This window comes from Penicillium crustosum, assembly GCF_028827405.1.
Source record: "Penicillium crustosum strain IBT 35664 chromosome Unknown utg000001l_segment0_segment0, whole genome shotgun sequence".
Classification (NCBI taxonomy): Eukaryota; Fungi; Ascomycota; class Eurotiomycetes; order Eurotiales; family Aspergillaceae; genus Penicillium; species Penicillium crustosum.
In genome coordinates, this window is record NW_026623122.1 from 276574 (window position 1) to 298026 (window position 21453).

The following is a 21453-nucleotide window of genomic DNA, read 5'->3' on the forward strand; positions in this document are numbered from 1 at the left end:
TTTCTTGTTCTTCTTGAATTCTCTTCTGTGTTGTTCACTCCCCCCATCAATTCCCATATCATCATCATGCTGTCTTGCGCATATACATCGTTCGAGTCCCCCTTCCACTCCTTACGCTGTTTACTCTCTGCAGCTAGCATCTATTTCTTTCAATACAGGAAGCTGGCGTTGATCCATATCTTCTTTCTGGTTCTGAGGAGTATATATGTTCTGTCGTTCCTTTTTTTGGTGCAGTCCTGAGTTGGGTTTTACTTTTGGGGGGCTTTCTTGGTCATTCTTGATTCAACCGTGTTTTGTTGTGAGTCTCTTTAATTGAATCAATTTCATTATCTATATTCCTCGTTCCTACGTAGACCTTCGATATACTAGTAGGGATTAAGTGGGGCAGCCATAGAGCAATAGCCTTATTGACGTGCAGTGGAAATATTGCATCTCCCCAACCTCCTTACAAGGTTGTAATTATCTCTCCATCTCCATCCGTCATCTCTTTTCTTACTATCGAACTGATTCAAATTTATGTCGCCAGACTAGACCCAGAAGCAGGGCCAAGAAGCAGAGCCGCATTATACAAGAGTAAACTGATTCCATCATTCATGATTCCTAGTGTCAAAAAGTAAAGTAAAAGAAGAAACTCCAAACATAAAGACAAAGTCCCTGCTACTTAGGCCAGAGGCCCGAAATTTTGGAAATAAACAAAATCGTAAACACCTCCTGGGGTGCGCAAATCGGTTGACATTCTTGAAAACTACCTCGGAGTATTAGCGATGGATGTTAATAGAGTGGCAGTAAGTTGACTCACTGAAGTATGTTATTATCCCTTTCCTCCACGCTAGAGCTGGCCTTGCATTTCCGTCAAACCCATCGTGCCGGATTCGAGTCATATTCAATCAACAATGCGAGCGCACTCCACTTGCAGAAGACCCAGAAGGAATGAAGCCAAATCGCTTTTGGCGTGAGAACAGATGTTACAATCACAATAACAGTGGAGATTATGAAAGCAAGTCCGCAACTGGAATATCATCATTAGTATAGGAAAAGAAAGATTATAGCTGGTTGGCTTACCGTTCATGGGCATCTCATCAATTTGGGTCGAGTAGTACAACTCGATGTCGCGAAGGATGCGGACATCATCGCTGGTGACAAAGTTGATGGCCACACCCTTGCGGCCGAATCGTCCAGAACGACCAATACGATGAATGTAGTTCTCACGGTTGGTAGGCAAATCGTAGTTGATAACAAGAGAGACTTGTTGGACATCGATACCACGGGCCCAGACATCAGTGGAAATGAGGACACGGGAATTTCCCTGACGGAAGTCTTGCATAATACTATCACGCTCCTTCTGAGGCATCTCGCCGTGCATGCTGGAGACGGTGAAGTTGGCCTCACGCATCTTGTCGGCAAGCCAGTCGACCTTTCGGCGGGTGTTGCAGAAGATAACGGCCTGGGTGATAGTCAAGGTGTCGTACAGATCGCAGAGTGTGTCGAACTTCCATTCCTCCTTCTCAACAGCAATGAAGTATTGCTTGATACCCTCCAGCGTCAACTCGTCACGCTTCACCAGGACACGGACGGGGTCAGTCATGAACTTTGTGGTCATGTCCAAGACGTCATATGGGAGGGTGGCAGAGACCACGACGACCTGCGTCGCGGGGGGCAGGTAGCGGTAAACGTCGTAAATCTGCTCACGGAAACCGCGGTTAAGGAGCTCATCGGCCTCATCGAGAACGAGCATCTTGATATGACGTGTGCGCAGGTTTCGGCGACGGATCATATCGGCCACACGACCAGGAGTTCCAGAGACAACGTGTTGGCCGTAGTCGAGTTTGCGGATATCTTCGCCAACGTTGGTTCCTCCAATGCAGGCGTGGCACTGGACGTTCATGTAATCACCAAGAGCCATAACGACGGATTGAATTTGGGTTGCGAGTTCACGAGTCGGGGAGAGGACCAGGGCTGTTACAAAGCAGATTATGGTCAGGACTAGATCTGATCAGACTAGGCAGGGGAATGCGTACCTTGGGTCTCGCGCACAACAGTATCGATAACTTGCAAGGTACTAATCGCGAATGTGGCAGTTTTACCAGTACCGGACTGGGCCTGGGCAATGGTGTCGCGACCTTTGCAGATTTGAACAATCGCGCGGGATTGCACAGCCGAAGGCGATTCGTATCCATAAGCGTAGATTCCGCGAAGCAGGCTTTCCTTCAAGTGCATGTCCTCGAAGGTCGGCGCGACCGTCACCTCCTTGGAGGTGTTGAACTCCATGCGCTCTAGTTGCTGTTAGCATGCTTCATGTTGACCTAAGGTTGGAGCCACATACCCTCGGCGCGTCTGTCGATTCCGTCCGCCATGGTGTAAATTTGAGTATTTCAACGGCAGATAATAGATGATTATGGGATTCACGAAGAGTGAAGCCTTAGGAAGTAAGTGAGGTCAACCGGCCAACTTTTCGCGGTGGAAAGGTTTGGGTCACATGACCTTCCCGCAAGTTGGAGCTGCCAATTGCAACGTCTTTTGCGATCGCCACGAGACTTTGACAACACTCTTTGCGCGCCAATAAAAAGAAGCTCTTACGTGGCAGTCATATTGAAAATATGTTGCTCGAAGATCAAAGGTTCATCCATGAGGATCTAGAGCGCCTGGAACAGGCTATCGCTGATCGCGTAGCGGAGGAGCCCCGAAATGTGAGTATAGCGCCGAAGAATCTCGGTTACGTTTTCTAATATGGCAATTCGTTAGGCCCGAGGTCGCTTGGCTCGCGACCATGAAGTCGCCCAGTTCCTAGAGAGAATTGAGAGCCAGTCCAAACGCCTCTTGGAGATCTACCAGGATGCCGATGGACTGCGGGAGAAGGAAGTGCAGACTATTTCAACAGGCGATCAATTCGAGGAGTTCTACAAGCAGCTGGGGGAAATCAAAGAACATCACAAGCGTTACCCGAACGAACCAATTGAGAACCTCGAGCAAGCATACAACCGCCGTCAGACCGCTGAAGGAGAGACTCCCCGCACCGCAATCGATAATATGTTCACTGGCGAAGAAGGCTTTGGACAGTACCTGGATCTCACAAGCCTTCACGAAGATTACATGAACCTCCCTGGGGTTAAGCGCCCATCTTACGTCCAATACCTCGACATTTTCGACTCCTTCACGCCACCGACCATGCCAATCAAGCGCAAAGACAAGATCTCCGATCGTTACTTCAGCTATGTTGGCGAGCTTGCTAGCTATCTGGAAAGTTTTATCAAGAGGGTTCAACCACTGCAACCGTTGAACGAGCTTTTTGCTAGCTTTGACGAGGAATTCGAAAAGCAATGGGCTGCGAAGGAGGTTCCGGGCTGGACAGAAGAAAAGTCCGAGAATGGTACATCTGGTCCAGCAACCCAAGGGACCGGCGAAGGCATTTGGTGCGCAGATTGTGAGAAGGAATTCAAGAACGAAAACGTGCACCGGAGTCACTTGACCGGCAAGAAACACATCCGAGCAGCAGAAGCCCGCAAAGCAGCAGGCACATCCGACGAGAAGCCATCTACATCCCAGGGCACATATTCGGCCCACAGCCTCAAGGAGCGCGAGGTTGCACGACGTGAACATCAAATTCGATCCCTGGCGAATGTCCTGCGTGAGGAGCGACAAGCGACAAAAATCAATGTTGAGCGCCGACAGGGTATGACCGAACGTGAACGCCAAATGGAATGGGAAGCCGTGCAGGCTGGACTTGATCACACAGGTCCCGAGCCTCGTGCCGGCGAAGAATCGGAGGAAGAGGACGAGGAGATTGTTTACAACCCATTGAAATTGCCGCTGGCATGGGATGGCAAGCCTATTCCATTCTGGCTTTACAAGCTCCATGGACTCGGTGTCGAATACCAGTGCGAGATTTGCGGAAACTACACCTACATGGGTCGACGAGCATTTGACAAACATTTCTCTGAAAACCTCCACATCCACGGATTGAAGTGTCTTGGAATCACATCCAACACCAATCTCTTCCGTGAAATCACCAGTATCAATGAAGCCATGGCGCTTTGGGAGCAGCTTGAGAAGGATCGGAAGAAGGAGAGGGAATCACGGGATAATGTCGTTCAGATGGAGGATGCAGAGGGTAACGTGATGCCCGAAAGGATCTACTTGGATCTGCAAAAGCAGGGCATTCTCTAAAGGGGGAGGAAATCATATTGTCTCTTTTTTCCCCACCTGGCGTCCTTACTTTTACACAAATGGGTCGGTGTTTGGCGAATACATAGTCTTCAAAGTCCTTTTTCAGGTTTAAACTAGCCTATGGGCTCAAATGTGTTATCTTGACTTCTATCACAAACTTACTGTTACGAATAAAACACTCCATTGTCCGATTTACAACGAGTTCATACTACCTACGATGAGCCTTCAGCCGCTAGTACCATAGTCAACATTGACCGCCTGGGTGCCGTTTTTCATTGGCCACCTCGTATAATCCTTCTGAATTTCATGCGCTATGATCATCAATACCACTAGCCTACAGGATAGTCGTTTTGAAAATTCTGTATGTTCTACGTTTGTTTTTATGAAAACGTTGGATCTTAAACCGTTTTATACTTGCTCTACTATTCTTAATTGGGTATTAAATTAACTATCACGGCAGTTTTATTACCTGTGTATGACTAACAACCTTATATGCGCACTGGAGGTGCCCATGCGGACAAGCCCACTAAACATAATGTCCGCCCCCACCAGGGCTTTTATATGGAGCACGCTATTATTATAGGGGTCCGAGTAGTTTACGGGTTTCAATGCCGTAAATTCAAATGTTTCCACTGTGTATGACAACCCTAATATTGGTATTTGACATTTTATCTTGGATTTAAGCCGCACGCCAGGATATTAAATTAGGAGTTGAGACTGGTTCTTCTCACCCAACTCCTTGCCAACACATTTGGAACCCCACGTAGGGCTATTACTCCAGAATGAGAGCGGGGCAGGGGGAGAAGAACAAGAAGAACAAGAAGAACAAGAAGATGAAAAAGAAGAAAAAGAAAAGGCTGTCGCCCTTCCACTCATTTGACTGTTTCTTTCTTTTTAGGGAAAAGCTCATATACCAAGCCTCCCATCATATGTTGTTCACTTGGAACGGTACTTGTTTGATTGACCACAAATGATAAGGGCCGCTGCAGCCAAAGGCACATTCTCCTGAGAACCCCAATCGCCCCGTTGCTTACTAGCATCCATGGCTTCGTCCATGAATGATAGTTTGATATTGAGGTACGTACACGGTGCACGTAGAGGTTCTATTCGAAGAAGCTGAAGTCCCTCACATCACTCTTGCATCAGGTGGCTGAATGAACCAAACATATTTTAACCCACGCATTCGACCATGCGAACAAAATATTACACTGGCAAGAAATCATCATCGCTCATTTATATATCACTTATGAACACCTTCATCGGATGTAGTCTCAAGTAGTTGACTAGAGGCCGCTGGTTCTCGGTGAGGATGACCCAGAGGAGTTGCAGATGACATTTTAGCGGGATAGTCTTCGTTATAGCCGGTTGTCATTTGCGCATTCGCAATGTGGTCCGGAAGTGGGTCAAGGCCACTGTAATCTTTCTTGCTGAGGTCTATAGAGACCATCGCGCCCTGGGTGACCCTGAATATCGTCGAGAATTTGCTGGTGTACGAGCCATCGGCTGAGAGGTACAAGAGGATGCCTGCAATAACACAAAGCACAGTGACACCAAGTGCAGTGCCGTAGGCGGCCCAAAGAATCGATCGGGTGTAGACATAGATGTTGCGGTACGAGGTGATGGTCACATTCGTGTTTGGCACCGCCTGTACTGTGTAGTTTGGCCTATTATATATGGTTAGTGCGCTGGGTAGGCTGAGCATACAGACTGAAAGTACATACTGGAACATTTTGGAGCTCATGAGCGAAAACGTGATGTTCTGGAAAAGTTCTTCGAGAGTGTTTGATAATCGAGAAGAATGCCTTGGGAGACTGATAGATCTCTCCTCCCAATACTCCGTAAATGGATTAGACTCCGAGCCTGCGATAGATGGAAAGATGCTCATCTCCTCTGTATCCATCAATGTTGTTGATAGGATATTGGTGTCCTGTGTCATTGAATTCACGACGTTCCCTTTGGGACCGTCTCCCTGGTAGTTGTAATGGGTCATATTGGTACGAATCGATCCAAATAAAAGTTTCCCAAATGCGTCCATTATGGACTGATAAGACAGAGACTCCATGACCCGAGGGTTGTGCATAAACGAAGTATTTGAAGACCAAATAGGCCCGTCGTGGTTGGTCACTCCGTGCAGGTAGGAAATTCCGTTGAGAACTGTTTTGTCTGTCACATGGATAGTCTGGTCTCCATTGATGTAGGTAAGATTGGCCTGGTACGACGCATTGTGGAGCGCACAGTGTAAAATAGTTGAATTTTGTACAGCTGCGGCCACGTTTTCCGGGATATCATTATATTTGGGAGTCTCCATAGAATGGGGAAAGATAGCAACAAACAGAGATAGAGGTCTCCAGTTAATCATAGGCTGTTTTGGAGTGGAGTATATCCTACTGCCATTCTCTGGATCACTGGGAATAGGACCGAGACTGCTCAACCGTTGGGTGAAGGTACCACTCCCATTTTGAACGAAAGGAGTAGAATCAATCAGATTATCTGCCTCAGGTGCCCAAGAAAGATATCCGTACCTGGTCAAGGAGTAGTAGGCGAAGGTTACATTTTCTGGCGAATGCTCCTGAGATCCGTTGATGGCTTGGGCAACATTTTGAGTGATATAAGCGGTGACGGACTGGTTCACTTTGTCACAAACCATGGCAGGACCATGAAACTCCACTGACCAGGACGAGTTGACAGCTGGGGGCTCTATTGGCAAGATTGTACCTTGTGTCGCGACACTATTAACAACCCTTTGAGTTTCTGGCGCAGGATCCCTATACGCGCTAATCCACAGCTTCTGCGTACTTTGGTTTGTAGTTGAGATGGCGCCAGAAACAAACGTAGCAAACCTCGCGCTCGTAAAATCGACACGAGGGATTCTTTTTAATGCATACTCATCGAAAGAAGCCAAATTCACGCTTAGCGTAGCAGGCGATATCATCGACACCACAGGAAGAAGCCAACAAATTAAAGCAAGAGTCATGCTGATCGGGGAGCGTTTCCATAATTGTAGATTGAGAACTGTAAAGCCATTCTTAAGAACCAAGAGTAGATCGTCGATGACACCGATTCGAGTTCTTTGGGTTTGAATGGACTTCCAAACAAATTGATCGAAGACCGTTGAGACCGCCACTCCTAGGGAAATTTTCACTAAGAAGGCAAATAATGTACCGAGAGACAGATACACTTGCTGGTCGGATACATTTAAAGAGGAACTCAACGCGATCGGCTGGGCGTTTAGGACGGGTTTTCCATGCAAACTCTGATAAAAGGCGTCATGACCAATAGCAAAGGCGACAGCGACCAGAAGTGCTGACACCATTATAATCACAGCGGAGCATTTCAGGTTCAACGGAAACATCGCCATATTTAGGGGCGAGTTTGGACCGGTCGAATGGCGAAAAGGGGGAAACAGAGAAAAAAAGGATCGATTCTCCAAAGGGTACTCCGTACGGAGTAGACTGAGTTTAGTTGTGGCTGGTGTGCCCTGGCTAACATGACTTAACTATTAATAAATACATAAATTTGAATATGCGCAACTGATAATTATCATAGGCTTAGCATTGGGCCACACTAATAACAACCACAGCCCCGTGGAATAAGCAGAGCCAAGAATCCTGGAGCTCTTTAGGGCTAGAGGGTCCAATATGCACTTTCCTCTCCCCACCAATCAAAGTTCAGTCTTCTCGTATTCCCGTCTTTTTGGCGGTGATCGTGACCTATCCTGCCATGGCTGGTGCAGATGCCAAGAGACTAACTGCTCCAGATGGGGGCCATCTAGGTAGTGGCCCAATGGAATTCCATTCTAGCGCAGCTGAAGGTTAGTGCGGCTTTTGAGTCGGATTCTCACTTCTCTGGCCTTTGCTCTTTAATCCCATATTCTTCCAGATCACTTAATCGACACCCTGGACGTCAGTTGACAAGAGTGGGAACCTTTCCAACGATCATAAGGATTTGCTCATATCATTCTTCTCAGTAAAAGGTGATATTTTATTCACGAGAAAGTCAATGAGTACCATAGCCGAAAGTCAATGATCACACTATTCAGTGCACCGGTGGGAGAGGCAATACAGGCATAACTAAGGAGTACATGATAGGAAATCATCGCGCCCTAGAACCAACAGCGATACACAATTCCAAACCCTTGAATCAGCCTAACCTTATGCACTATTCAGCTAGCCTGCCGGAGGGAACCCCCTCGCAGACACCAAGATGTATATCATCGACTTCGTCGGCTTTTTAGTTTTGCAGTATACCACGGAGCTACTCCTAGACACTATGCTGGTCTTCCCAGGGTTCACCACAAATCCCGCCTACTCGCCCGGTATCCAGTCTGATCTCGTTCTCTGTCGTAGTAACAGTCTCACCGAATCCAACACGAGTACAGCTACGGTCATGAGCGATGCCATTCAGCCCAGTCTCAAGCCAACCCGTGTAGATAGCACAGCATATCTCGCAACACGTTCGTCCATGTACGCTAGGGGTAGGTCACCTTCCCCATAGCACTTGTTCTCTTATCGGTTAGTCTTCTCTATGTCACGACGTTATCAAGTGCGAAACTACCAGCAGTCCCATGTAATAATCCGTGCTGCTGCTGCTTTGGGACAACTTGAGATAGAACCATGCCAAGGCGAAGATCATAAAACCGGCGCTCAAAATACAATGAGAAAAAGCTCGAAGAAAATTAGGGTTATGATGGATGCACGAAATCCGTGACTTATGCACAAGGGTGCCAAAGCCCCTGTATTTTCAATACAGGGGCTCGTTATCAACTGAGTTTATTGCAATTCAAAAATACGGCTTCACGGGTCAGCGCTAGGCTAAGTCGGGGAAGGTATACACATCTATGTAGCATCCGAGATATGGAACCCCCCCAAACCTATGTCTCACTTATCTCCCAGTTATATATCCCATATTTGCCATATTGTATTTTCAAATTTCGTTGCTACTTCGTTGCTCGTTCTGAAAAATGTCACTACCGGTCATCTCAGTTGCAGGAAGCGGATCATTGAGCGGTGGCGATCGATTTCAGATCAAAGGCAACAAATATCCTATAAACAACTGTGCGGTTGATACAAAGCTAACATGTCTGAAACAGGTGTCGCTTATGCCGAAAGGACCACTGCAGGTCTTGACTTTGCGAATGTCAAAGCAGTGGGTGTCAGTGATACTGCGCATGGCACTAGGCCGCTGAAGAGTCGAAGCACCCCTAGCAGTAACCACAAAAGCAAGCATGACGTTGGTGTTATGGCTGGGATTGGTGTTGGTGCTGGGGTAGGCGTGGTGCTCATTTTCGCTGCCTTGGTGACCTTCTTTGTACGGCGTCATCGGAAAAGGGATCGGGCAAGAAAGACATCATCCTCGGTGGCAGAGGCGTCAGACACACTCGGTGCAGGAGATCATGGTCACAGTCCTCCCCTGACTGAAATATCTCCCACTGCCCTGCCGGCTGACCTAGCCCATGCTGATCCACCGAGGGGCCTACCAGGTTCGGATCCCAGGGCCCAAGAGCTTGACTATGCTGTAGCTCACAAGGCTGGCAAGGAAGAGGTATAATGAGTCTGATGGAAGATGGAGGGACAAGCTCTGGCACAATTTAGTGTCAAATTGGTGAGAAACTCTGGGTTGACCTCCGGTGTCTTTCTGGTTTCCTATACTGTTATGTAGCCTCTAACTCTATTGGCTCGCCAGTAAGTGTGAGGTGAATATACCTACCACTTTCGGGATTCTGAACCAGCAAGCCCTAGGCTGATGACTTTATACCCAAACCACAAATTGAACTAAGTGAATTAGGATAATAATGGGCTACTCATGGGGTTTCATGGGCTTAACATGATTATTCGCAAACGGCATACGCTAAAAGCCCTCCATCCATGTTGGTACATATGCGAGGTCGACAAGGAAAACCTCAAAGTATATGCTAGTACTATGTGTGTCCCGTCGTAGACCTATCGCAGGTCTGTATCCGAACCAAAATTAACAAACGCAAGAATGCGCAGACGTGCACACAAGTAGGCCATATGTGGCGTAGCGATATGGATCTATACCCAGGCGACGGGAGTGTATACCCCGGCAACATAACGCGCGGAGAAAGCAAGCGAGAAAATACTTATTACTTTGGCCCACTCTACCTATCATTCTTCCTCTTCCCATCTACATATATTTGCTGCATTGTGTGACAACTCTCTTCTGTGCTACTTTCTACCCCCGAACTAGCCTACAACTATATCTTCGCGGGGAAGCGGATGACGACGAGGACGAGGACGGTGGAGAGGAAGAGAAGGAGGAGGAGGTTGTTCTGGAACATACAGAATGTGAATTAGTTCATCAGTACCGGAGATATCCTTGCCACAATCCAACAGAATGAGATGGAAAGTCCAGAATCTGACCAAGGTCCTCGAATCACAAACAGCCAAAATCTAAAATCCTACAATTAGCTTGGCGTGGCACAAGTATGATAAAATGAATTGTCTAGTTACTCTGCGTTACACTATTCTCTTGGCACTATCAAAAGATATCTACAATGAAACCCCTTTTTAACGCGGCTTCTCTGGCTGGTCTCATCACCATATCAACCCAGATTGCAGGTATCATCCACACCATATACACTCTAAGAACAACCAAAAGCTGGATTTGCTCTCCAGGGGGTCCGCGCTGTGAAGGTAATATTATTCGAAAAGAGAATCACTGGAGATATTGGCCTTATGTCACAGTACTATCACTATATCCTTACTGCTGGAAGGAATAGTGGAAAATAGCAAAAGAGATACTGAAGATGCAGAGAAGAACTCGAAAACGCTTGGTTGGGAATTAGTCTTGTTGATAGATCTCAATATATTTATATTTATCTCTCTACCACTTAACTCCCACTAGAGTCTCTAAAGAAGGCTTGAATGGCTAAGCGAAAGCCAGGGGAGTTGGTGGTTTATGCCGGTAATTCAAAATCGGGCTCGGTATTCGAGATCACTACTGTGAAGGAACCAAGCTTCTAAAACCAGTCATATCTATATAAAAACGAAGATCTGATACCATGCCAATTGAGTTGTTCAGCGTGGGTGGTCGCTTTTTTCCAGACGCGGGGGCTGGTCCATTCAGCTTGACGGAGCAGCTACAGGCCTGGTACAACCGGCGACATAAAATCACACAGCACTTTCATCAAGCATCACCTGATGCCCTACCATTTGTTTTCAACAAATATACCATCACAAACTAAGATATCAGACCTCGTAACTTGATCCTAGATTCTGATAGCAAAGTCTGGCTCATTGACTGGGGAGATGCTGGGATATATCCAGAAGGGTTTGACTTTGCGGCACTGAATGCACGTGAATGGCAGTCACCAGAGTTCACCGAAATGCTGTTTCAAATGATTCCGAGATACAAAGGCTTGTCGCATAAAATGCTGGTGATCGCATATGGCTTGACCACTGCACAATGGATCGTTTCAAATGGTTGAAGGAATAGGTTCTATATGGTTAATATCAAACATACAAGCCTTGTAATTCTTAAACGTGTATCCACTGCAAGATTTAATTTAGTGTAAAAACCCCCAAAACGACAATGATTTGCCTGTCTTTCCATTGTCACCTGAATTTATATTCGAATTTATATTCTGTATAGTTCTCCATCCAAATCGGGATAAATAGGTCACGTGCTCACGTGTAATCGCTCATTCCTCTTTTCGCGTTCGGACGGGAAAGTCTCGACCTCGGGACTCTCGAGTTTTGACCGACGTGACTATTCCTCAGATTATTCTCCGATTTTGAGCCGGGTTACTATGTGGCTCGGTTGAAGATGGGCCATGGGCTTCAAGTTCACCCTTTTGTGTGATCTGCTGTCCAAGTTGGATGATTGCAAGACGGCCAAGGCATCTACGGCAGCCAGGAACCAGAATCCGGACATTAGAACAGTTGCCCAGTGGTTTTCTCGACATGAACGGACTATTCATCATGCCGAAACAGACAAGGTCGCGTTACTTTCGTGTATGTTCCCCGAAAAACGAACGGACCGAGTATACTGGCTGCAAGCTATGCAGTTATCAAGAGTCATTGGGCGGTGCTTGGGTTTGGGATCGTCGCGACTTTCCGAACTCAATCGATGGCAAACTCCCTGTGGTTTTGATCTTGGAGGGTGTGTCGAAATCGTCATGAGGCAAGCCGAGAATTACATTCCAGCAGGCCAGGAGTTGTCAGTAGAAGAAATCGATCGCGCCATGGCTATGATTGCATCACGGTGCCGCTTCTCTGGCCCTCTGGCCCGCCAGAATCGTACAGCTGTGGACATTGAAGAGACTCTATCGAAATTGTACCGTCGATTAAGTAGCCGCGACGCCAAATGGCTCACTCGCATGATCCTCAAAAGCTACTCTCCCATCGTTTTTCCAGAACAGTATACACTGAAGAAATTTCACTTTCTTCTGCCGCAACTTCTCCAGCTTCAGAACTCTTTTGAAGGAGCGTTAGAGATGCTCGCTTCCGACCCAATAAACCACTTCCCTCCAAACCCGGATCCCCAATCAGCCAGAAGTCTTAGCATGATTGCCCTGCAACATATGCGCCCTCGTCCTGGTATTAAGGTGGGACGACCTGATTATTACAAAGCCCGGAGTATCAAACATTGTCACCAAATGGCGAACGGTCGACGAATGAGCATAGAACGGAAATACGATGGTGAATATTGTCAGATCCACGTCGATCTCTCTAACAAGTATAGCCCCATTCAGATCTTCTCCAAAAGTGGCAAGGACTCGACTGCAGATAAAAATCAGATCATACCTGTGATAAAAGAATCGCTCCGCACTGGATTACCTGGCTGCAAGTTTGCGCACCGCTGTATCGTTGAGGGAGAGCTGCTTGTATGGAATGACCAGGATGGTGACCTGATGGACTTTAACAAAATTCGAAGGTTTATTCCACGATCTGGCGCCATGATTGGTGTTGATAATGATTCTCCGTAAATGATGATTCCTTTCAAAAGATAGGTTTTTTGCTGATTGATACAGGCCACAACCGTATGAGCACTTGATGATCATGTTCTATGACATTCTTCTTCTCGACACCGACGTATGCCTTGCCAAGCCTCACCGAGAAAGACGACTACTCTTACAGAAAGTGGCGAAGACCATCCCAGGTCGCGCAGAGCTCGCCTATCAAGAAGTTCTGGACTTCAACCGACCTGATAGCTATCATCGGCTCGAAAAGAGTTTCGAGAAAGCAATTACTAAACGATGGGAGGGATATGTTTTGAAGGCTTCCGACGAGCCTTATTTCCCGATATACTCCACTGCTGTGGATCATATGTTTGGCCGGTGGATCAAACTCAAGAAAGATTATATACCTGGTCTTGGAGACACATTAGACCTTGCGCTGATCGGAGCTAGCTACAACGTGCGGGACGCTCCTGATCTGGGACGTATAAAAGGGTTGAAATGGACTCAATTTTTTGTAGGCTGCCTTCTGAATCCAGAGCATGTCAAAGAGGGCAACGCGTTGCCGCGTTTCCGAATTGTTGATGTGGTTGGCCGACACTGCATGAGCATTCAGACTATGCAAACCCTCAACCAAGATGGAGAGTTTTATGCACGTCAACCTGAAACGTTTGAAGGTTTTCACATTGATTACGGGCACAACGCCCTTCCCACTGCGACCACCTTGTTCAAGCACCCATTCATCGTTGAGATGTTGGGTAGTGGATTTGAAAAGCCGTCTGGTGCGAGATACTTTACACTTCGATTCCCTCGGATTTTGAAGATACACTCAGACCGAACCCTAGAAGAGTGTACCTCTTTCAATGAACTGCTGGTTGCAGCAGAGAAAGCCCGGGCTGTGCCTGCGGATGAACTGGAAGAACGCGAAAAATGGTCAAAATGCCTCAAGGTTGGGAGTGGACTTGACAAATATATTGTGCGATCACCAAGCCCAGAAGCAACTTGTTCAGACACCGACGAGGAGACAAATTCTACGTCATTCCAGATCCCCCAAGCCACCACTGCTTCTGGAGAGAGTTTCATGGATGTATGTCCATTGATAGAAGGGTTGCATGAAGATTCAATAGGGAAAGATAGTCACGATCGATCATGCATTGGCCGTCCACTGTCCCCTTTAGTCTACACCAATGAGACAATACTTCCCACGGAAGATAAGAATCCTGTCCTTGGGGTCAGTGTATTCGTGGACAATGACAATCTACCGTCTCGTCAGCACTCCAGCCAAAATGATGGAATGATCGCATCCCAGGAATCTTTGGGCTTTTCCTGTCCCATGCGGACAACCAGCTTCATCTCCATGCATGAAGAGCATCGGCAGGAATTACAAGAGACACAGGAACGGCTTTTGGAAAGGCTATTGGTTCCTGCATCATCCAAACAGAAACGCAAGATATTGCCCCAATCTCCTTTGACAACAATCCCCATATGGACGCCTAAAACCTCCCTGGGGAGTTTTACACTTCCCCGAATTGATGATAAGTCTAGCAACGAGCGCGAATCTTGTGATTTGGTTGAATTCGTTCGATGTCTCTGCTCTGGTGAATCTGCTTGTTCTCTCCAACAATCAAACCCACATGCCGCATCACAGGGGACAGTATTTGGCATTGTACTGTTTGATCCGAAAGCAACTCGGCTAGGCAAAGAAATGCACCGTCTCGCCACAACCCTTTCTAGCTTCGTCCATGCTGGAAAAAGTCAACTCTTTTCCATGGGAAGCATATTCTTTTTGGGCTCGAGCATGTTGGAACGTGATCTACGTCCCGGTGACCTTCGTTTCTGCCTGCGTGATACGTGGATAGGCATTGGACGTGATCATTTTTATGGATGTCTTTCGTGGAATCTCAGCAAGCGATGTGGTGATATATCTATCAGACAAGAGGGGCTCCAGTCTGAATCGACTCGCTGTGGTCATGGCATGACATCAGAGCCTGCGCGCTCTGTACTAAGGACCCCATGGATTGAGATGACCTTTGATGAAACAGCCATTGCTGTATTGGGCGAGTATATCTCGATCGAACCTCTAGCTCATGTTTTGTATAACTGATACCCCCTTGCTTTTTTATAAATGACAATTATACTGCACGTGGACATTCTTCATACAGAAATAGCCACCTTCTAATGCTAGTCTCGCTTCCGCGAGGTGAAACTGAGCGCTCCAGTCGTACCTATTATTCATGGAGACCAGTAAAACCCATGGATGGTTTGCTGTCATGATAGTCCATACATATCTCATTTAATCGCTGTAATTAAGTTGCACCCTCCCTTCTCGCCCGTACGTCCCTCATCAACGCCTTGGCCTCCTCCACTTCAATTCCATCCTGGCACAACTCGCTCGCTAGCTGGTCCGCACGGTCCAGATCACCGTTCCGTGATGCATATTGTGCCAACCACAACCGTGCCTTGGATGTAGTTGCTGTCACACCAGTGCCGTTCCACGTCTCACTAACAATGGAGTCATCGTTCTGCATAGCGAATGATTCAGCCTTTGCGCGAGGTGTGCGATTACGACGATGTCGTTGCGACAAATCAGTGTCTTCGTCCCCTGAATGCTCAATCTCGGCATCGCTTTGAAGGCCATTGTCCGAGGCAGAGGAGTTGTCGTCATCTGGGTTTTCATTGGCAGGGGCACCGGATTCTTGTTGGAGAGTGAGCTCCATGTATGCAGCGGCCTCCTCTTCATCGCCGAGACGCTCGTACAGTGTCGCAATTTGATGCAGGGTTTCCGGGTCAAGGATCTTGCGACTCCCAGAGCCGGGGCTTGCGCCGGTGGCCGATTGCCCGCCATCATCTGGCTGTAAGGATCCAGCCACCAATGCGCGCTTCAGAGCTTGAATACTCTGTTCCACTCGGCCCATCTTTGCGTAGCATGATCCAACTGCCTGCCACATCTTTGGGTCGTACGGACGTAATGCTGCAGCGCGCTGGTAGTAGAACAGGGCGTAGAAAGACATATCCAAGACTTCGTAGGCCTGTCCGAGACCGTACCAGGCGCGGTAGTCCTTGCGATTGACATCGACTGCTCGGCGGTATGATTCGATGGCCGTGTGGGTATTCTTCATCTCAATGTATTCATGGCCCATCAGGGTCCATGCAGATAAGAAGTTGCGGTCGAGGGTGAGTGCACGTCGGAAATACATTACCGCCTTCTCATGCTCAGATTTCAATGAGTAGTAATTCCCCACGACACAGCAGGTTTCTGGGCGGAATTTATCGGTGGCGGTTGCGACCTGAGCGATGAACGCAAGTTGAGGTCGTTGGTCCATCACATAAAGGATGTTCGAATAGTGGTCTAGACTGTCTAAGCGGTGGGGTGATGTGGCTAGAATGCCTTCGAAAATATGGGATGCTTCTTCGAAGTCTGAATGATATTAGTTCACGCACCAACTACGCATTCCGCTGGAGCCGGGGAGGTTTTACCTTTCGAGTGATATAATAACAACGCGTGTTGTGTTTTGAGGAATGCACTTTCTGGGAACATCGACTGTAGCTCGGAGAGTGATCTGTATGTGTCCTCTGTGGCCTGGTACAGTTCCTGGCTGCAATAAACGTAGAATATTAAGCTCATGACGTTTTGCGGCAGGAGTTCGAGTATTTGTTTCAACTGGTAAAATTAGTACCGACGGAATGAAATGTTGATGGGAATAACTTACGTCTTCTGTGCTTCCCAAGAGGTCGTTCAGCTCCTGCCAGGCACCCCAATGGTATGGGTTTTGATGCACACAGCGGATCAGCCATTTCTTCGCCAACTCCTCATTCCGTCCTTTTAACAAGACCACGGCGTAGAGATACTCCAACCATCCCTGCCCTCGATCATCCAACCCCTGTGCGGTTCGTTCTGATAGCCATCCATCTAAACCTCTAGCGAGGCCGGGCAACTCTCGATTGACTGCCATCCCACCATCTGCTGGACCCAACACCATTTCCGTTTCCTCTTCCTTGCGCTTCTCTCCGGCTAGATATTTTGCGTACAGGGCGAGGAAGAGCGATTTCTGGCTGAGCTTTGGATATGGATTTTGCTGTATTTGGGTCTTGGGGGTCTTTGAGCTTTGAAACGGCGAAGCTTTCTCCTTGCCTTTTTGTGAAGTCCGTGATGGTCTCGGCTTGGAGTTTGGCGAGGTAATCGATAAAGGAACGGGTGGTGTTGTTGGAGGCAGGAATACGGCGGCACATCGGTCATATTCGCGGGTATCGAAGTATGATTTGGCGAGCAGGTATTTGTAGGACTCTTGTGTTTCAAGGGCAGCTTCTACTGGGTCACGCACTTGGAGATAAGGATTTGTTGCTGGCGGTGGAGGATCGGAAATCTCCATCGGAGACTCTAGATCAGTATCTTCGTGATCTAAAGGCCGCAGAGAATCAAGCATTTCAGCGGCCCTGAGTTCATCAACATCATTAGCACGTCAGGCCTGTTTGAATCAAGCTTATTGGTCGTACCATTTTGATGATTGGTAAAGGCATCGCTCAGAGCATTTGATTGCAGCATTTTCCAGCTGGTACATGAGCTCCCGGATTCCATCATCTGTAGGTTCTTCCATGACAGGCGTCTTTGTCGCAACTAAGCGGAACTGTTCTAGGGTAGAACGTTCAAACACAACTTTGTGGCGCCGGTAAAGCTCTAGGTGTATCAAGACGTTTTGTGACAATTCGATCTCATGCTTATTTGGGTTGAAAGAAGTTCACCACACAGCTGTTCAACCTCGAGTTGCAAAGGTTCGGTGGTGTAAATAAATGGTCTTGGCCCTCGTCGCGTTGATGATCTGGATGAGACAGCAACCCGCGTAACTGTAAAGAACGCGAATAACGGCAGCGAAGGTTCCCAGCAAGGTATTAACACTCACAGAACCTAAAACAAAGTGAAGATCGTTCAATGGCCTTGAAGAATCCACGTCGTCCTCGGGTTGCGCCTGGAGAAACAGCAACACAAGACCAAACAAGACAAACAGGTCAAACATGACAAACGGTCCCTCCGCGGGGAAGTGGCTCATTTCTAAATAGTTGCGCGTTTTCGATCTTCAGATCATTGAAGTCTTTACCATAAACTTTGTCATCATGGCTTCTACTACCAAGCGCGCCGATTTCGAGGCCATTTTCCCTGCATTGGCCCAAGATCTCCTCGCCCATGCCAAGCGCTACAACCTCCCTGACAATGCGCTTGCGTGGTTCGAGAAGGTAAGAAACCCCCTGTTGATTGATTGCTCCAAAGGAAAAATCATGAATCATAACTGACGCCATTAATTATGCTCTATAGTCCCTCAATGTCAATGTTCCCGGCGGTAAGCTCAACCGTGGCCTCTCGGTCCCTGACACCGGCCTTGCTCTCCTGAAGCAGCCCCTGACCGAGGAGCAATTCGAGCACCTCAGCATCCTTGGTTGGATGACTGAGTTGCTCCAGGCCTTCTTCCTGGTCAGCGATGACATGATGGATTCCTCAATCACCCGTCGTGGCCAGCCCTGCTGGTACCGCCACGAGGGTGTCGGCCACATCGCGATCAACGACGCCTTCATGCTGGAGGCCGGTATCTACCTCATCCTGAAGCAGCGCTTCCGCTCACACCCCGCCTACATTGATATTGTCGAGCTCTTCCACGAGACCACCTGGCAGACTGAGCTGGGTCAGCTTTGTGACCTCATCACTGCCCCCGAGGACAACGTCAACCTCGACAACTTCTCCATGGAGAAGTACATGTTCATTGTCACCTACAAGACAGCCTACTACAGCTTCTACCTACCTGTCGCTTTGGCTCTTATGTACCTGCAGCTGGCTACCGAGGAAAACCTCAAGCAGGCCCACGACATCCTCATTCCTCTGGGTCAGTACTTCCAGATCCAGGATGATTACCTCGACAACTTCGGTGACCCATCTGTCATTGGCAAGATTGGTACCGATATTCAGGACAACAAGTGCTCTTGGCTCGTTAACCAGGCCATCCAGCGCTGCACTCCCGAGCAGCGTCAGCTCCTGGATGCTTCCTACGGCCGCAAGGACGCTGCTGAGGAGGCCAAGGTCAAGGCCCTTTTCAACGAGCTTCAGCTGGAGAAGGTGTACAAGGAGTACGAGGACAAGGTTGTTGGCGAGCTGCGCGATAAGATTGCGGCCGTCGATGAGTCTAAGGGTCTGAAGAAGGAAGTGTTCGAGGCTTTCCTTGGCAAGATCTACAAGCGCACTAAATAGAGGATCATACTCTCTTGTGTGTTTAGAAGGATACCCGTCGTTCGACTGGATCGTGACGATTTAAAACTCCATAACGCCTACGCACAAAGCTGAACATGTCCGGCGATAAATGGCCATTTCTTCCTCGGATATATTTTAGTTTTTTATATTTCTAGGCTTACTTTCTCAGCCTTAATAATAACTTAGAATGAGATAGATCTTTATTTCAAGAACTTTTGTTCGGGTCCCAAAAAAAGCTAACAACTCCAGGAACCAATATATCTATTTACAAATGAGGAGCATTCAACGCCATCAAACAAATCAGTCCCGAAACCAATCCCGCACAAGGCAAAGTCAAGACCCAGCCACCGAAGATAAAGCCGAGCTGCTTCCAATTGACGGCGCCAAGATCATAGTTCATGAGAGCGACGCCCATAGAGGCACCAGTCAAGCATTGCGTTGTGGAAACGGGCAAGCCAAGTCTTGAAGCCAACATCACGGTGATAGCTGCTCCAAGCTCAACACTGAAGCCACGCGTCGGGGACATCTGCGTGATCTTGTTTCCGAGAGCACGAACGATATGGTATCCGTAGAACCAGAATCCAAGACCGAGCAGCAAACCAGCAATAACCAAGAACCAGACCGGAGTGGGTGCGTCGGTCTCGACCCTGCCAGCATGGAACGTGCTGTACACAGCAGCCCAGGGTCCAACAGCATTAGCTACATCATTCGAGCCGTGCGCGATGGACATCATCATCGCCGACACAACTTGGCAGTATGTCCAAAGATGTTCGACGCGGTCGTCATAGCGGTGGGCACGCGCGTGGATTGCCCGCAGCTCAGGCGAGTCGTGGGTGACAACATCACGTGTGACACCCTGAAGGAAAAGCCATTTGAGATATCCGTAGGCCTTCTGGGGGTTCGCCCAAGATAGCTCTCGGACAGGGTCGATGAAACGTTCAGTTGGCTCGATATGCCTCTTCCGTGGCGGGGCTGCCGGTGCGGTTTTCTCCTCGTCATTTCCTATTTGTGGCGGGTTGGGCTTTGCTTTGATCTCCGGCGTGGCTGTGACAGACTCTGCATTCGATATGACATTTTCTTTGTCTTTGTCGTTTTGGCCAGCTCGCACTTCGCCGTAAGAATCTTCATAGTAGCTGACCACAGCCTGGTTGGCCTTTCCTGGGAAGTATAGCGGTGGGTTTTCCCTCATGAGCAAGGGGCCGAGGGGGATGTGATAAAATCTGAGGCGGGTATCGTTCATGATGAGACGGCGTTTGAAATATGGGATGAAGAAAATGTAGGCAATGATGAGACAGCCGACGAACACACCCACAATGATGCCGGCTGCCTTGCCGGCGCCAAACGCTTCCAACGAGGGTGCGGTGGGAGCTTCGATGACGATGAAGAGGGCGAGGATGGCTCCCGTTATGGCAAGGTAGTATGGAATCATGAACATACCCCACTTGAGGGAATCTCCACGTTCAAGGACACTGTACTTGACAGTACCGAAGATTATAGCTGAGAATCCACCTGCCACGAAAGGGGCAATACCCCAAGATGCAGCGACCTGGGAGACACTGCCATCTGACCAGCCCCAGTTGATAGAAGACTGGGACGCAAAACCAACACCAATGAGGGCACCGACGATAGTCTGCGTCGTCGAGACGGGCCAGCCCATTCGAGTGGCAAACATCAACCACGAGGCGCTGCCAATCTCGGCACAACCCATGGCCAGCATGAGTGCACCGGGCTTACCCTCGAAGCGGTCGATGCCGATGATGCCATTCTTGATTGTATCGGTGACTCGTGCGCCCATGGCTACTGCGCCAATGAACTCTGTGAATACAGCCAGGACACCGGCCGTGGCCATGTTGAGCGTCCGGGCCGCGACGGAGGTGGCATACGCGTTGGCGACATCGTTGGCGCCGTTGCCGAACGCACTGACGACGAAAGCGATTGAGGTAATGGCTAGAATCCAGTCATACTTCGCGGTTGCTGCCGGAATCATGGTGGCGAAGGGCTTTTTTCAACCACGCAACAAGCGTAATATGGGCTCGAGAAAAAAGAATTGATTCTGAGAGTCTATCAATGCCCAGGATTTATGGTGCACTTATACGAAGTGCGAACTTCTCGCCACGACCATTGCCAAGTGCGGCCTATG

The 21453-nt window shown here is 48.3% G+C and overlaps 9 protein-coding genes across 9 annotated transcripts; 5 read left to right on the plus strand and 4 right to left on the minus strand.

Moving 5' to 3' along the window:
- Positions 1–989: 989 nt before the first annotated feature.
- Positions 990–2354, minus strand: N7487_000114 (ATP-dependent RNA helicase eIF4A; the record flags this gene model as incomplete). Its single annotated transcript, XM_056867863.1, has 4 exons — positions 990–1009; positions 1063–1956; positions 2019–2273; positions 2324–2354. 4 exons carry the CDS (start codon positions 2352–2354, stop codon positions 990–992), a joined length of 1200 nt encoding a protein of 399 aa, XP_056732647.1.
- A 243-nt stretch (positions 2355–2597) lies between these two features.
- Positions 2598–4164, plus strand: N7487_000115 (SF3a splicing factor complex subunit PRP9; the record flags this gene model as incomplete). The annotated part of the gene is made up of 2 exons (XM_056867864.1): positions 2598–2687; positions 2743–4164. The coding sequence occupies 2 exons, from the start codon at positions 2598–2600 to the stop codon at positions 4162–4164; spliced, it is 1512 nt and encodes a 503-aa protein (XP_056732648.1).
- A 1240-nt stretch (positions 4165–5404) lies between these two features.
- On the minus strand, positions 5405–7522 carry N7487_000116 (uncharacterized protein; the record flags this gene model as incomplete). Its single annotated transcript, XM_056867865.1, has 2 exons — positions 5405–5828; positions 5886–7522. The coding sequence occupies 2 exons, from the start codon at positions 7520–7522 to the stop codon at positions 5405–5407; spliced, it is 2061 nt and encodes a 686-aa protein (XP_056732649.1).
- An 845-nt stretch (positions 7523–8367) lies between these two features.
- On the plus strand, positions 8368–8871 carry N7487_000117 (uncharacterized protein; the record flags this gene model as incomplete). The annotated part of the gene is made up of 2 exons (XM_056867866.1): positions 8368–8638; positions 8681–8871. 2 exons carry the CDS (start codon positions 8368–8370, stop codon positions 8869–8871), a joined length of 462 nt encoding a protein of 153 aa, XP_056732650.1.
- A 369-nt stretch (positions 8872–9240) lies between these two features.
- On the plus strand, positions 9241–9711 carry N7487_000118 (uncharacterized protein; the record flags this gene model as incomplete). The annotated part of the gene is made up of 1 exon (XM_056867867.1): positions 9241–9711. The coding sequence occupies one exon, from the start codon at positions 9241–9243 to the stop codon at positions 9709–9711; it is 471 nt and encodes a 156-aa protein (XP_056732651.1).
- A 2245-nt stretch (positions 9712–11956) lies between these two features.
- On the plus strand, positions 11957–15185 carry N7487_000119 (ATP dependent DNA ligase domain protein; the record flags this gene model as incomplete). The annotated part of the gene is made up of 2 exons (XM_056867868.1): positions 11957–13107; positions 13157–15185. 2 exons carry the CDS (start codon positions 11957–11959, stop codon positions 15183–15185), a joined length of 3180 nt encoding a protein of 1059 aa, XP_056732652.1.
- A 202-nt stretch (positions 15186–15387) lies between these two features.
- On the minus strand, positions 15388–17676 carry N7487_000120 (anaphase promoting complex subunit CDC23; the record flags this gene model as incomplete). The annotated part of the gene is made up of 4 exons (XM_056867869.1): positions 15388–16499; positions 16559–16742; positions 16792–17515; positions 17576–17676. 4 exons carry the CDS (start codon positions 17674–17676, stop codon positions 15388–15390), a joined length of 2121 nt encoding a protein of 706 aa, XP_056732653.1.
- A 514-nt stretch (positions 17677–18190) lies between these two features.
- Positions 18191–19313, plus strand: erg20 (bifunctional (2E,6E)-farnesyl diphosphate synthase/dimethylallyltranstransferase; the record flags this gene model as incomplete). The annotated part of the gene is made up of 2 exons (XM_056867870.1): positions 18191–18310; positions 18390–19313. 2 exons carry the CDS (start codon positions 18191–18193, stop codon positions 19311–19313), a joined length of 1044 nt encoding a protein of 347 aa, XP_056732654.1.
- Positions 19314–19578: 265 nt separating this feature from the next.
- Positions 19579–21300, minus strand: N7487_000122 (inorganic phosphate transporter; the record flags this gene model as incomplete). The annotated part of the gene is made up of 1 exon (XM_056867871.1): positions 19579–21300. One exon carries the CDS (start codon positions 21298–21300, stop codon positions 19579–19581), a length of 1722 nt encoding a protein of 573 aa, XP_056732655.1.
- Positions 21301–21453: the final 153 nt, after the last annotated feature.